Below are 13,916 nucleotides of genomic sequence, written 5' to 3' on the forward strand. Positions count from 1 at the left end.
TGTTAATGAGCAAGCTGGCAGTCTTGCTGCTCTTATATTTCTAAAAATGAGGTCTCCGTTGATACAATGATCAATAATGTATATATGGAGAGTGTCCTAGATGTTTATGAGTGTACAGGTATGATGACTGGCGATTTCACATAAGGGAAAAGCACTAAAACTATAAACCACATAGTCAGAAGTTATCTTTTGTACCTTCCAGCGTAGAAAACAATTATAAAATGCAGTATATAGTACGTACTTTTATAGTACAGTATAGTATAGACTGCCCGAAACGCTTTGCGTAATAGTGGCTTTAGGCATTGTATGTACTAGCTCTATCTATAAATCCATCAACGTTTTGTATCTCACCTTGTATGTATGCACATTACCTGAATAAATATTTGATTTGATTTGATAGCAGGCCGTGGAGCCTCCGTGCGTATTGAACGCGCGACGCTTATGTGCTTCATAAGTTAACACGTCGCATTTTGACGTATACTTTACCTAAAGTAAAAAAAAAACTGTCGTACTGGAAAATGGTAGCGACTTGCGAAATCGACATAATGTCCAGTTTTCTGCCCGTGGGTCCTCTGGTAGGTTAGGATAAGGTACCTTGTAGAACAGTTTCTTGGCGTTTGGAACGCTGGCGCGAACATGGTGGCAACGCACTCAGTTGTGTTTGAGGACTAGTATGATAAGTTGTAACAGAATTTGCTAAGTTTTGTAACAGAATTTGCAAAGCTCATTTTAACACGCAAATTGTAACCACTCCACCACTGCCCACTGGATGGGGGGCGGGGCGGTGTGCAGGACAAACATATCAATTGCGACACTAGCTAGGGGCCTGACAGCTGAATGGACAGCGCTTCGGAATCGAAGTCCTGAGGTTCCGGGTTCGATCCCCGGTGGAGGCGGAGACAAATGGGCAGAGTTTCTTTCATCTTTATGCTCATGTTCACCTAGCAGTAAATAGGTACCTGGGAGTTAGACAGCTGCTACGGGCTGCTTCAGAGGGGGGGGGGGGTGAAACAAAAAGGAGGCCTGGTCGAGAACCGGGCCGCGAGGACGCTAAGCCCCGAAATCATCTCAAGATAACCTGAAGAAAAAGAAGATAGCTCTCCACATGTCAGTTGCTTAAAATTTAGAAACTGTACTTGTTGGTCTCGAGTCCATTGTTGATGTGACGATGTGCATTGAAATGTGTAACTAGCTCATCAAGACTTGCTTAGCTAAATGAATTGTGGAGTTGAGTCCCTGAACCCATTATGTGCCTCTGTAACCCTTTCCGTTTGGCGTTTGCGTTTGCATAGCGTGTGCCCGAAACGCTATGCGTACTAGTGGCTTTAGGTATTGCATGTACTAGCTCTATCTATAAATCCAATATTATGTTTGTAAAACAACTATGTATGTATTTTCCTGAATAAAATTTACTTTACTACTTTACTTTCCACTACCGCTCTCAAGATGGGTATGGGGTGCATAATAAATAAGCTAAACTAACAAATACGCATATTCAATTCGGTTATTAGTCTTCAGAGTTTGCTTTGTAGTTTAAAGACTTTCAGTTTGTTATTGTATTCTGACTGCTTTTTATATTAGGACTGGATGCATGAGTGAGCTGTATGAGGTATATACGGCGACTAAAGGACAAAGAGAGAAGAGCGGAGTAGACATTATAAGGAGAGAGAGGAGGAAGCGGGGCTGGCGGGACAATAAGTGTGGAGGTGGTGGCATGATAGGGTGTCAGAGCGCCATAGTGGCATCCACTCCTCCTCCGCGGGGTCGCATCCCGCCACTCAACCCTCCTTCCCGCCACCACTTGTTTTATAGATTCCCCGTATGTTTAGGCTCTCGCCGGCCATCATGGTGGCATTCCTCGAGCTTTATCCTCAATAGTAGAGGCCGAGACGGACATATTCGCGGAAGATGTGGGCGAACCAGGCGTGGGCATCTGGGACGGTGCCGGGGACGCCCGCGAGCCAGGTGGGTGGTGGTGGGGCCGCCCACGGCGCCCACTGGTGGTGGTGGGGGACGCCCACGCCACCAACCAGCGATGTTTACTCCGCACAAATGTCCACCTCTGTTTGTCTTATAACACTTTACAAAGTGTGTGGTGGGCCGCAGGGGGTCTAGGGCTGACCTCTGCCTGACCTTTACGGGTCACCGTCCTCGGCCACCATGGCCCACTTGTGGAATTATGTAGTGTTTGTAAGATATTTACATTACGTAAAGTTGTGTTTATGGACGCCACTTTGTCGCGTCGTGTTTGGTACGCAAAATAATATTGTTGTTATTCTTTAGCGTCTTGTGTTTTATTGTGGCGAGGAAGACTTTATGAAGACACGGCCAAGATGGTCAAGGCTGAACTCCTCTGGCAAAGAGTTTGTGCTCGAGTTCAATATTTGGTTCAATAAGATGAACAACAGTGTTTCCTCCTAATGGGGGAGTGTTGTACAGTGTTTCCTCCTAATGGGGGGTGTTGTACAGTGTTTCCTCCTAATGGGGGTGTTGTACAGTGTTTCCTCCTAATGGGGGTGTTGTACAGTGTTTCCTCCTAATGGGGGTGTTGTACAGTGTTTCCGCCTAATGGAGGTGTGTTGTACAGTGTTTCCTCCTAATGGGGGTGTGTTGTACAGTGTTTCCTCCTAATGGAGGGGTGTTGTACAGTGTTTCCTCCTAATGGAGGGGTGTTGTACAGTGTTTCCTCCTAATGGGGGAGTGTTGTACAGTGTTTCCTCCTAATGGAGGGGTGTTGTACAGTGTTTCCTCCTAATGGGGGTGTGTTGTACAGTGTTTCCTCCTAATGGGGGTGTGTTGTACAGTGTTTCCTCCTAATGGGGGTGTGTTGTACAGTGTTTCCTCCTAATGGGGGTGTGTTGTACAGTGTTTCCTCCTAATGGAGGGGTGTTGTACAGTGTTTCCTCCTAATGGGGGTGTGTTGTACAGTGTTTCCTCCTAATGGGGGAGTATTGTACAGTGTTTCCTCCTAATGGAGGGGTGTTGTACAGTGTTTCCTCCTAATGGGGGTGTGTTGTATAGTGTTTCCTCCTAATGGGGGAGTGTTGAACAGTGTTTCCTCCTAATGGGGGAGTGTTGTACAGTGTTTCCTCCTAATGGGGGAGTGTTGTACAGTGTTTCCTCCTAATGGAGGGGTGTTGTACAGTGTTTCCTCCTAATGGAGGGGTGTTGTACAGTGTTTCCTCCTATTGGGGAAGTGTTGTACAGTGTTTCCTCCTAATGGGGGGTGTTGTACAGTGTTTCCTCCTAATGGGGGTGTTGTACAGTGTTTCTTCCTAATGTGGAAGTGTTGTACAGTGTTTCCTCCTTATGGGGGTGTTGTACAGTGTTTCCTCCTTATGGGGGTGTTGTACAGTGTTTCCTCCTAATGGGGGTGTTGTACAGTGTTTCCTCCTAATGGGGGTGTGTTGTACAGTTTCTTCCTAATGGGGGTGTGTTGCACAGTGTTTCCTCCTAATGGGGGGTGTTGTACAGTGTTTCCTCCTAATGGGGGGGGGTGTTGTACAGTGTTTCCTCCTTATGGGGGGTGTTGTACAGTGTTTCCTCCTTATGGGGGTGATGTACAGTGTTTCCTCCTTATGGGGGTGTTGTACAGTGTTTCCTCCTAATGGGAGAGGTTGTACAGTGTTTCCTCCTAATGGGGGGGGGGGTGTTGTACAGTGTTTCCTCCTTATGGGGGGTGTTGTACAGTGTTTCCTCCTTATGGGGGGTGTTGTACAGTGTTTCCTCCTTATGGGGGTGATGTACAGTGTTTCCTCCTTATGGGGGTGTTGTACAGTGTTTCCTCCTAATGGGGGGTGTTGTACAGTGTTTCCTCCTTATGGGGGGTGTTGTACAGTGTTTCCTCCTAATGGGGGTGTTGTACAGTGTTTCTTCCTTATGGGGGGGGGGTGTTGTACAGTGTTTCCTCCTTATGGGGGTGATGTAGTGTTTCCTCCTTATGGGGGTGTTGTACAGTGTTTCCTCCTAATGGGGGATGTTGTACAGTGTTTCCTCCTTATGGGGGGTGTTGTACAGTGTTTCCTCCTTATGGGGGGTGTTGTACAGTGTTTCCTCCTTATGGGGGGTGTTGTACAGTGTTTCCTCCTTATGGGGGGGGGGTGTTGTACAGTGTTTCCTCCTTATGGGGGGTGTTGTACAGTGTTTCCTCCTTATGGGGGGTGTTGTACAGTGTTTCCTCCTTATGGGGGGTGTTGTACAGTGTTTCCTCCTTATGGGGGGTGTTGTACAGTGTTTCCTCCTTATGGGGGGTGTTGTACAGTGTTTCCTCCTTATGGGGGGTGTTGTACAGTGTTTCCTCCTTATGGGGGGGTGTTGTACAGTGTTTCCTCCTTATGGGGGGTGTTGTACAGTGTTTCCTCCTTATGGGGGGTGTTGTACAGTGTTTCCTCCTTATGGGGGGTGTTGTACAGTGTTTCCTCCTTATGGGGGTGATGTACAGCATTTCCTCCTTATGGGGGTGTTGTACAGTGTTTCCTCCTTATGGGGGTGTTGTACATGCCCCAATGATAGTGTTTTAACTTACACGAGGAATGATGTTGCTCAATTAACTCTTTAGGGCAAAAATTCAAATAATTAAGAACAAGAAATAGAAGTTGCCTTAGGAGGCCAGTTGGTCCGTCATTGGTGTTACCTGCGTGGGTCAGATCCAGCTACCTTGTATAGTTAGGTTTACCGAGTTTACCCTTAAAGTGTGGGTTATCATCATTATCTTTACCCCCCTGGTTAATACGGTTATCATATGTTGATTTTAGTTATCCAGTTTTTATACATATATATATGGTTATAATACACCTATATGGAGTTAGTGTAGTTAAGCTAGATGCATGGAAAAGTCTTATCATTTTTATTTGCTTACTGTAGGTGAGGTTATCTTGTTATCACTAACAAGGCAATTATTGTTAAATAACAATTTGATTCCCACCAATGTTTGAATCTACAGTACACTAATAATCAAAAGCTTGCGACGCCCTGCTTGAGGCGGTGTATACTTATGGCTAAAAAAAAAAGTGAACGGTGGTTATGTGGGTTGAATGATTGTAGACGGAAGTGTGCAATGGCAACGAGACGTCACAGCAGGCATTAGCTCTAGAGCACAATACCAGAGGCAGTGGCCTCCTGGCTGTCATCGTGAGTGGTTATGTGCTGCATTTTACTCCATGGCCGGCCATTATTTTTTTGAACTTGTTAGTGATTCGTGTGGTCACTGACTCATCGTGGTCACACTCATCGCCTTGATTATCTGAACCAATTGGTACCTCTGGACGTTCCGATAATATTTTTCTACAATTTTTGTTATTTTGGTATTTACTGTTTTTTAATTAACATGTGATTACAGTAGTGATGTTTTCATTAGGAATGCACCAATGTATATACAGTGTATGTACAGTAATTATGTTAGTTTAGTTCATTTATTATGCACCCCATACCCATCCTGTGGGTGGTAGTGGAAAGGATTTATTCCCACATTTATTCTGAGCAGAATAAATGTGGGAATGGCAGTAATAATAATGTATTTGTTACATTGATAACTTGTTGCAGGAGTCGATGAGTGTTCTAGAACAACAAGCACAGCAGTACTCTGCAGCGTACCATCAGCAGCATGAGCAGCAGTGGCAGCAACAGACTACTACTACTACTACTACTGCTGCCGCTGCCGCTGCTGCTGCAAACCCCTGGGTATGGGGCCAGACAGGGGTAAGTACACAATTTACCCACCCATTTACCCCCATATAAATAATGTAAGTTGTGGAAATTGCAGCAAACTTTAGATTTGATTTCTAGGATTTTCATATAAATGGGCTTGATAAGTAGGTCAGTGTGCTAGCAGGTGTGGGGTGCTAGCAGGGCGAGCACATCACAGGTGTGGGGTGGAGTTCTAGCATCAGGTGAAAATAGGAGTCGTTATTAATTGCAGTTGTAACGGCTATAATTTGTTTAAAAATTTGTAGTTTTCTAGGTCTGATGACTGTAGTTAACTTATATTTTCTATTTAGGAAGTCTTGCTTACATTTGAATATTGAAACAGAAGCTCTATGCCTTTTTATTTGTCATTTTTAATTTAAGTAAAATACAGTATATATTTTCGTGTGTTAAAGATAATAAAATTGTTTAATGTGATAGCATTGTATGGTTTATTTTATTTTTTCACTAACAACAACTTTACATTCATGAAATAAACTGATAAGTTTGTCGTATCTTGTTAGTGACGAGAAGTGTATATACATTACTGTACTGCATATCACTGCACTGTTTATGTATGACATTGTTAAGCTTAGATTAACCTAGCCCAACTTTGATATTTATTTTCACATCTGAATTAGTTTGCTTGTTTACAGGTTTATGGCATGTATGGCATGTATGGCACTACATCCGGGGTGATGCCAATGATGTCTGTACCTCCCCCGGCAGTTTCTAATATGCACCAGGATACTAGTGTTCCCCCACCAGCCATGGGTTCCCAAAATGGTGCCAATTCTAGTGCTGGTGGAGCGTCTACCGGTACCCAATCCTCCAGTGCAGGCAAATGCTAGTAATTCTACACAGAGCGGGGCCTCCACTGGTGCAGCTCCTCCAGATTCTTCCTCTCCTAAAGCCCCTCTTCCACCAGATGATCCTCCACCACCACCACCACCTGAGGAAGAGGAAGAGAAGAAGACAGAGAAGTCTCAGGGTGGTGGCTCAAGTAAAGGAGGGGACGGTTTACTAGGGGCACATCCTAATGCTGGCAAAGATACTGGGGATGCCAAAGGGAAAACGCAGGATTCGACTCAAGATAAGTCGGCAGTTGGACAGACACCTGGGTCCATGGGCGATTCTCCTGGACTGAAAGGACTATCACAAGGGTTGATGGGACAAGCAGCAGAGAGAGGTGGCATAGGAGGAGGAGGAGGAGGATGGGGTAACCATGGGGCACAGAATCGACCAAATTATGATTCAGCTCAGCAAATGTCCCGTGAAGGAGAATGGGGAAACTCCTGGGGCAAGGGTCCCAATCAACATGGAGGCAGTCAAGGTTCCTCAAACTGGAACCCTGGAGGTGGACAAGGTAGAAATGAAAGTAATCAACCTTGGGGAAGTTATGCGGATCGTGGTAATCGGACAGATTCGTCGTGGGACAGTTACAATCGGGGACAGAATGCTCAAGACAGGGGAGGAAGTCACCTTGGCTCGGATCGTATGTATTTTACTGTGTGATCGTTAGTTTGGTAGACTTTGGTATGTAATTAGTAAGTGTTCAGCTAGGGTCAAAATTGTAACTTGTAGTGCATGCATCATATATAATATAATGAAAACACAGAAATGTGAGGTGGCATAAAATTGTTTTAAAGTTTATACTGTATATGAATGCTATTACTGGGATCAGTGAACAATTTTGTTTCAGAAAATTAACAAAAGGAAATAATTTTTATTTAGTAGCAAATGTTTTGAAAATATAGAGAGTTAAGTGAGCAGTAAACATGATAATAACACAATATTTAGCTTGTGTAGAAAAGTGGTAAATTTATATTAAAGAGTTAACCAGAGAAGCTAAAAAAAAAATATTTGCTTAGAACATAAGAATGAAGGTTTGCCAAAAGTCTATCGACATCTTCTATTTATGCAAATCCCTCTCACTCGTGTATGGACCATATATTGAACTGGTTGCTAGAGCAACAATCTTGCTTCTTCCAGAGTCGGCATTAATCTAAGGTATTGCAAGCGGTTGGGCAGCATTTCTTCACTCCATCCTATATCCCGGCTCCTTGTCCTCGGGACTAGATATGAGCATCATATTTTTTAGCATAACAATCTTCCTCACATTTAACTGTTCAAGTTCCTTAAATTACACACTATTGATTGATTGATGAAGATTAAACCTCCCAAGTGGTGGCACGGGTACGAATAGCCCGTAATACACAATATTGAATAATATTTCTACAAAAATTAGGTAAAAACCATTTAAAGACATTGAAATAATTATGTAAAAATATGTTTGTGGCAACCTCCCCCCCCCCCCCCCCTGCCGCACTGATCTGCCAGGGTGGTAGACTGATATTGCAGCTTGGTTAACAGATTATAAACTCAAGAGGCCAGCTTAATGGTTCATTATGGTGCAGAAAAATGTAGATTGTTACATATAATGTGTATATAGTGTAATAAGAGTAAAAACAATTTTATTGATCAAACAAAGAATAAAATATACGTGCCACTAGATATGAGCACCATGTTTTTTTCGCATATCGATGTCCACACATTTAATTATATAAATTCTTCAAATTACACACTATCGCAATATTCCACACATTTAACTATATCAATTACACACTTTTATTGCTTCCCTGGGTGCTGGCTCCACCATTCCTCTGCTGCATTAAGGCTTTCTTTAAATACAGTATATTCTTTTGTTTTTAAACAATTCATAGGGTTTCGACTGAATTCAAATACTAGTATATGATATGCTGGTCAGAGCATTAGGCTTTATAACTTATTTATGAGATAGGGTGGGGTCGGTTACAACCCCCAAGGTTACAACTGCTTCACTGAATAGACACATTGCAGTTGTCACACTGCCTGTATCAGGTGTAATTACTGCAATTCTTGGATTTTACAATAACTAACACTTAACAGGTTTATTGCCAAAATATTTTGGGATTAAACAAATGCAGTTACCCACCTACCTACACTTACTTGTCCACACCCAGCTCTGCCCTACTCATGCCTACACCCCACCCATGCCACTCCAACCATGCCTTCACACCCACACCTTCACACCTTCAAAGGACCCACACCTTCACACCCACACCACCTCAACCACATCTTCACACCCACACCACCTCAACCACATCTTCACACCCACACCATCCTAACCATACCACACCAATCACACCTTCCCCACACCCACATCTTTTCCAAGATACAGCTGTTAAAGCTGTGGAGACATTCTAGTAAAGAGTAAGTAAGGAATGTGAGGCTTTCCTGGTTATTACACTGTTGAGTACTTTGAATTGCACTAGATATTATCATTACAATTTTGTTTGTTGCTATTATAGATGGACGCGGAAATTCATTCGGACAGCAAAACAGGAACTTTGGTGCCGAATCCAAGTTTGATGAAAAGGTGAGTTACATTGTGGTGTGTTGTGTAGTACAGTGACAAATGCAGTATCTAGATATGTTAGTAAAAAATATATTTATAGATTAAGTAAACAATCGACTCAAGCTAATGAAATCTCTAAGCAGTTTTCTGGTTTTATAACAACCCATTCTCTTAAAATATTGTTGCTTTTTGCTGGTATGCGCACTATGGCAAAAAATGGACGAAATTTTAAATGAAATTGGCTCACGAAAGTGATGTACTGTCCCGTTTTCTGTTAGTCTTCCGGCTTACTTGGTTAGGTTAGGAGAGGAAACTTTCAATTAACGGTTTTCATGAGCCTGGCCTCGGGCTGGGCTTGGGGAGTAGAAGAACTCCCAGAACTCCATCAACCAGGTATCATGACATTTTGAAACCTTAGAAGAACTTCCTGCCTTCCTAACCTACCAGAGGACCCTTAACTTTCTGTTTTAGAATAAAAAAAAAATCCAAAATTTATTTTCATTTGTATTTCATTTTCAAATTAAGTCCATTTTCTGCCATACGGGCAAACGGCCAAATTCAGTCTTAATTTGTAAAAGGACAGGTGGTTTGTACAAGTTTCTGATTGAATACAATTTATTTAAATTATCTAAATAATGTACCTTTATATATTTTTTCCTTTGCATTTACATAGTCCTCGGGGTATTGTGCATTTCCATATATGTTATCTTGTCGTCTGGTAAATGAGAGATGGTACAAGTGACACCGGAAGGAATGATGTGAAGTATTAATACAGTGGTACCTCCGTTAACGAATTTAAACCGTTCCCAGAGACGGTTCATAACCCGAAAATTTCCAACCCGAAACAAAATTTTCCCATGAGAAATAATGTAAATTGAATTAATCCGTTCCACACTCCCAAAAGCATTAACTTTTAAGATACTTTTCATACCTAATTCACACAAATATTTACTACTATAGTATGTACAAGTTATAGCTTCCCTTTATTGATGACTCTTATTGGTATATGGAAGATGGTAAGGGAGTGGGGGGGGAAGTGTTAGTGTTTGGAAAGGGAGTCCCCTATCCATTATAACATCAGGCTCTGATGACTTTTCTAGGGTACACACTCTCTCCTACATTTTGCAGGCATACCAATAGTAACTGGTTGTGGCTCACTGCTTCCTGGTCTTACTAGGAATCTGTCTAAAAGACATTTGTTTTCCCTATATTTTAACACTTGTCTGTAGTGAGATATCACATTGTCATTAATAAGGTCAATGCAGCAGCCTACTAAAGCTTTGGGTGAGTCTTTTCAGCAAAACTTTACGGTTCTTCCCATACTGCACACATTTTCTTAACGAGGAAGGGACATCCTCTATGGCCTCCTTCCCTGAAGATTTGTTGTACTGCCTAGCTAGTTCAACAATCTTTGTACCATTTTCATGTTTTTGAATGATCTCTTTGTTTTCCAATATGGTCATCCTCACGTGTGTTTTCTTAGGTTGAACCTTACCACTGAGTTTCTTGAGACCCATGGAGTGATTTATAATAAATTACTTTTATGTTCAAAACCCAAAAAAGTAAAAAAAACAATGAAATTCTTTACAAAGAATTCATGCACGATCGTCACTAAGCGGGAGGCACTGGTAAATTGAAGCGCGGGTGACCGTGCCACCAGGAACTACGAGCTAGGTCACCCATACGCGTATCAACAAGCCACGTTACTTGAGGCAGAGCTCGTAAGGCGATTCACATTTTACGAAGAAACTGGGCTCGTAACCGAAAAATTCGTAAATAGGGGCATTCATAAGCCGAGGTGTCACTGTACCAGGTTAGTAGGATTCCTGAAAACTAATGAATAGTTTGAGCGTACAAGGGTGGAATATGACCAACATCTTGGGAAGCTTCCCAAGATGTATCTTTTGATTACTACTGTAGTTTGATTTTAACTTGGAATTGTAAAATATTTATTACCTTTACAGAGTGATGAGGACCTGAAGGAGTTTGACAGGCAGTTTGTCAATTGGGAGAAACAATTTAAACAATGGCAAGATGAGAACAAAAGTCATCCAGACAAAAATGCTCTCAGGAAGTATGTATATAGTTGTGCCTTTTTTCCCCCCCCCCCCCATTCCCTGCTAATTGTTTTACTCATCTCTTTCTGGTAGTCATTGATTGGCAATTTTGGTGTTTGGATGTGGCCTCAAGGGCTTCAAGATCACTTGTGTTATTTGTTTCCTCAACACCCACTGTAGTGCAAGCTTCTCGATCAGCTGAACTGTCTATGGTTGTAAATTTGGTAGAAATTTCTTTATTTTTATGAGTGAGCTTGTGATGAAGTCTCTTGGCAGGAGTGTGAGGAAAATTGAGATGTCAGCAAAATTAAATACTTAATTGAGAATCCAAGCATTAGGGTAGTTACTTTAGGAAGAGGTACTGGTCATGTTAGAGCAATTGCAATTGCTACATGGGATATCAGGTAGGGTAAAATATCTCGACTCGAGTTCATGGGGGAGAAATTAGTGCAGATTCAAAGAGAAATGGTGTTAGAAATGGCAGACAGCCTAAGGTGTTAACATCTGTTGGATGTATACCGACCCAAAATATGTTTGTGCTCAATGAGGCTCTCGTGGAACCAATTTTTGCCACATTAGTAATGGGAGGAATGCGTGTATTTTTCGAGAGAGAGATTTAAATATTATTTGCAGATTTGACTCAATATGTGGTATTTATTATGCATGTAGGAATAAATTTAGTAAAAAGTAAGTCAGAAAAGCTTGTGAAAAGTCAACCGAGAAATGAATGGTTGCCAGTGGAGGTATACCATCACAGTGGAGTGTGATGTACTCGAGCATGGCACAGCCATATGCCATGTCCCCCCCCCCCCCCCCTAGCCCCTATTTTTGTGGGGGCTGTGTAAGTGGGAGTAAGTAAGTATTTATCACCAAATTTTCTACATTTTTTCTATAGCAAGTGATACATAGCAACAAATAAATAATATATAAACAATGAATTTGGTGGGATGTTAAGTATTATTTGTAATTAGTAAATGTAAACACAAATATTTTTATTCCATTTTGGAGCAGAGAGAGATATATATAGATATATATAGATATATATAGATAGATATAGATATAGATATATATACATATAGATAAATATAGGTAGAGATAGATATAGATAAATATATATAGATAGATAGATATAGATAGATAGATATATAGATATAGATAGATATAGATAGATATATAGATAGATATATAGATAGATAGATATATAGATAGATAGATATATAGATAGATAGATATATAGATAGATAGATATATAAATAGATAGATAGATATAGATAGATATAGATAGATGTAGATAGATATAGATAGATATAGATACTCTATCTCAGCTCAGCTTGGCAGGGCACTGAATGCACCAGTAAAATTGTTAAACTTTTGTGGAGTTTATTGTAGATTACTAACTGAGTGAAACATTTCTAAAATGTATTATTTAAAATAATACCGTATTTATAAACATAAAATGCAAGATTATGAAAAAAATTAATTTTGACAAATAATTTTACGTGGTTGATTTTGGTCCAGATTTTTTGCAAATTCTGCCATAACGAGGTTTGGATTTTTGGGGTGTCAGTGTACTGTATGTCTATTGTCTTGACTGTCTCTTCTCCTCTTGCTTCTCATCTTTCTCCTCATCTCCCAAGTTATGTTTGTATTGTATACAGAATTTGAAAAATAAAATTAATGTCCCTTTGGAAGTTTGTTGTATGTGAAAATATATTTTTGAACTTAATTTTTTTGTTCTTTTATAAGGTATGAAGAGGATTGGTCTAGATGGCGAAGTGAACTATTGGCAAAAAGAGATGATATTCGTAAAACAAAATTAGAACAATTTGTACAAGAGCAGCAGCTGGGGCAGACTCAAAATAAAATTGGTATTGATGCTCCTGGTCCTGGTGGTAGCATTACTGGTCCAGCTTCCACTGCCACAGGTACAGCCTCTGCAATCCCGGCAGCTGGTCTGCCTCCTGGCCTCGACCCAAAGAAACCCATGGAATTGAATGACTGGAAAGATTTGAGTGATAAAGAGCAAGGGGAATGGCAGAGGAAGGGTCATGGTGACCAAGACAGAAACTGGCAAGGCAGTGCTTGGCAGTGGGCTCAAGTAGGTATTTGAAGGATTAGCATTGTGTATTTGTTTAGAGGAATTTGTTGTGTTTATATTTGTTAAATGTATGGTATATAGAAATGTGGGATATGTAAACTTAATATAAAAATCTCAAGGAAAGAATCAGGAGTGTGTGTATAATTCTGTATCAATTTCTAATGTACTATAATGTATTTTCATTGAGTATGTCCCTTCTTATAGTCTGGATATTTCTTTTACTTCCTATGGGGATTGGTAGTAAGTACTCCTGATTGGATTCCTTGAGTGATTCCTGAAGAATACCTTCACATATCGACTCAGACTTTAATACTTATGTATGGTGGTGCAAGGAAGGTACAGTCTCTTGTTACTGGAGAGTGTAGGCCATTGGTTGCAGATATAAGAACCTTTTGATCACATTGCATTGGGGGTTTGGATGACCTTGAACAATATCTTGAAAACATAATCAAAGCTATACTGAAATGTCTAAAGCCATCCTGATGGTATCAGATACTCGGAGTAGTCTAGGTTGCAAGCGATTTCAGAGCAAATTTTACTATAAGACCAGTTACGTGTTTTTATACGTGACAATGACTTAAAATGTTCTACAATACAGCATAAAAAATTTGGAATTGGTTTTGAGTTAAAAAAAATTGTATAGGACAGAGCATTTTTAATTGAAATAGGCAGCTAGCTTCCA

General features: G+C 40.9%; 1 protein-coding gene across 1 annotated transcript in view; it reads left to right on the forward strand.

Annotated features, from left to right (window-relative positions):
- The first annotated feature begins 1,806 nt into the window (after positions 1 to 1,806).
- The window catches only part of LOC123758298 (uncharacterized PE-PGRS family protein PE_PGRS54), a 71,104-nt gene continuing 58,994 nt past the window's right edge, over positions 1,807 to 13,916 (forward strand). The window contains 7 exon segments of the mRNA XM_045742506.2: positions 1,807 to 1,965; positions 5,542 to 5,697; positions 6,339 to 6,520; positions 6,522 to 7,177; positions 9,033 to 9,100; positions 11,044 to 11,153; positions 12,883 to 13,234. Coding sequence (XP_045598462.2) covers positions 1,909 to 1,965; positions 5,542 to 5,697; positions 6,339 to 6,520; positions 6,522 to 7,177; positions 9,033 to 9,100; positions 11,044 to 11,153; positions 12,883 to 13,234 — 1,581 coding nt within the window. The 5' untranslated portion in view covers positions 1,807 to 1,908.

The sequence above is a fragment of the Procambarus clarkii genome, chromosome 11 (genome assembly GCF_040958095.1).
Source record: "Procambarus clarkii isolate CNS0578487 chromosome 11, FALCON_Pclarkii_2.0, whole genome shotgun sequence".
Taxonomy (NCBI): domain Eukaryota; kingdom Metazoa; phylum Arthropoda; class Malacostraca; order Decapoda; family Cambaridae; genus Procambarus; species Procambarus clarkii.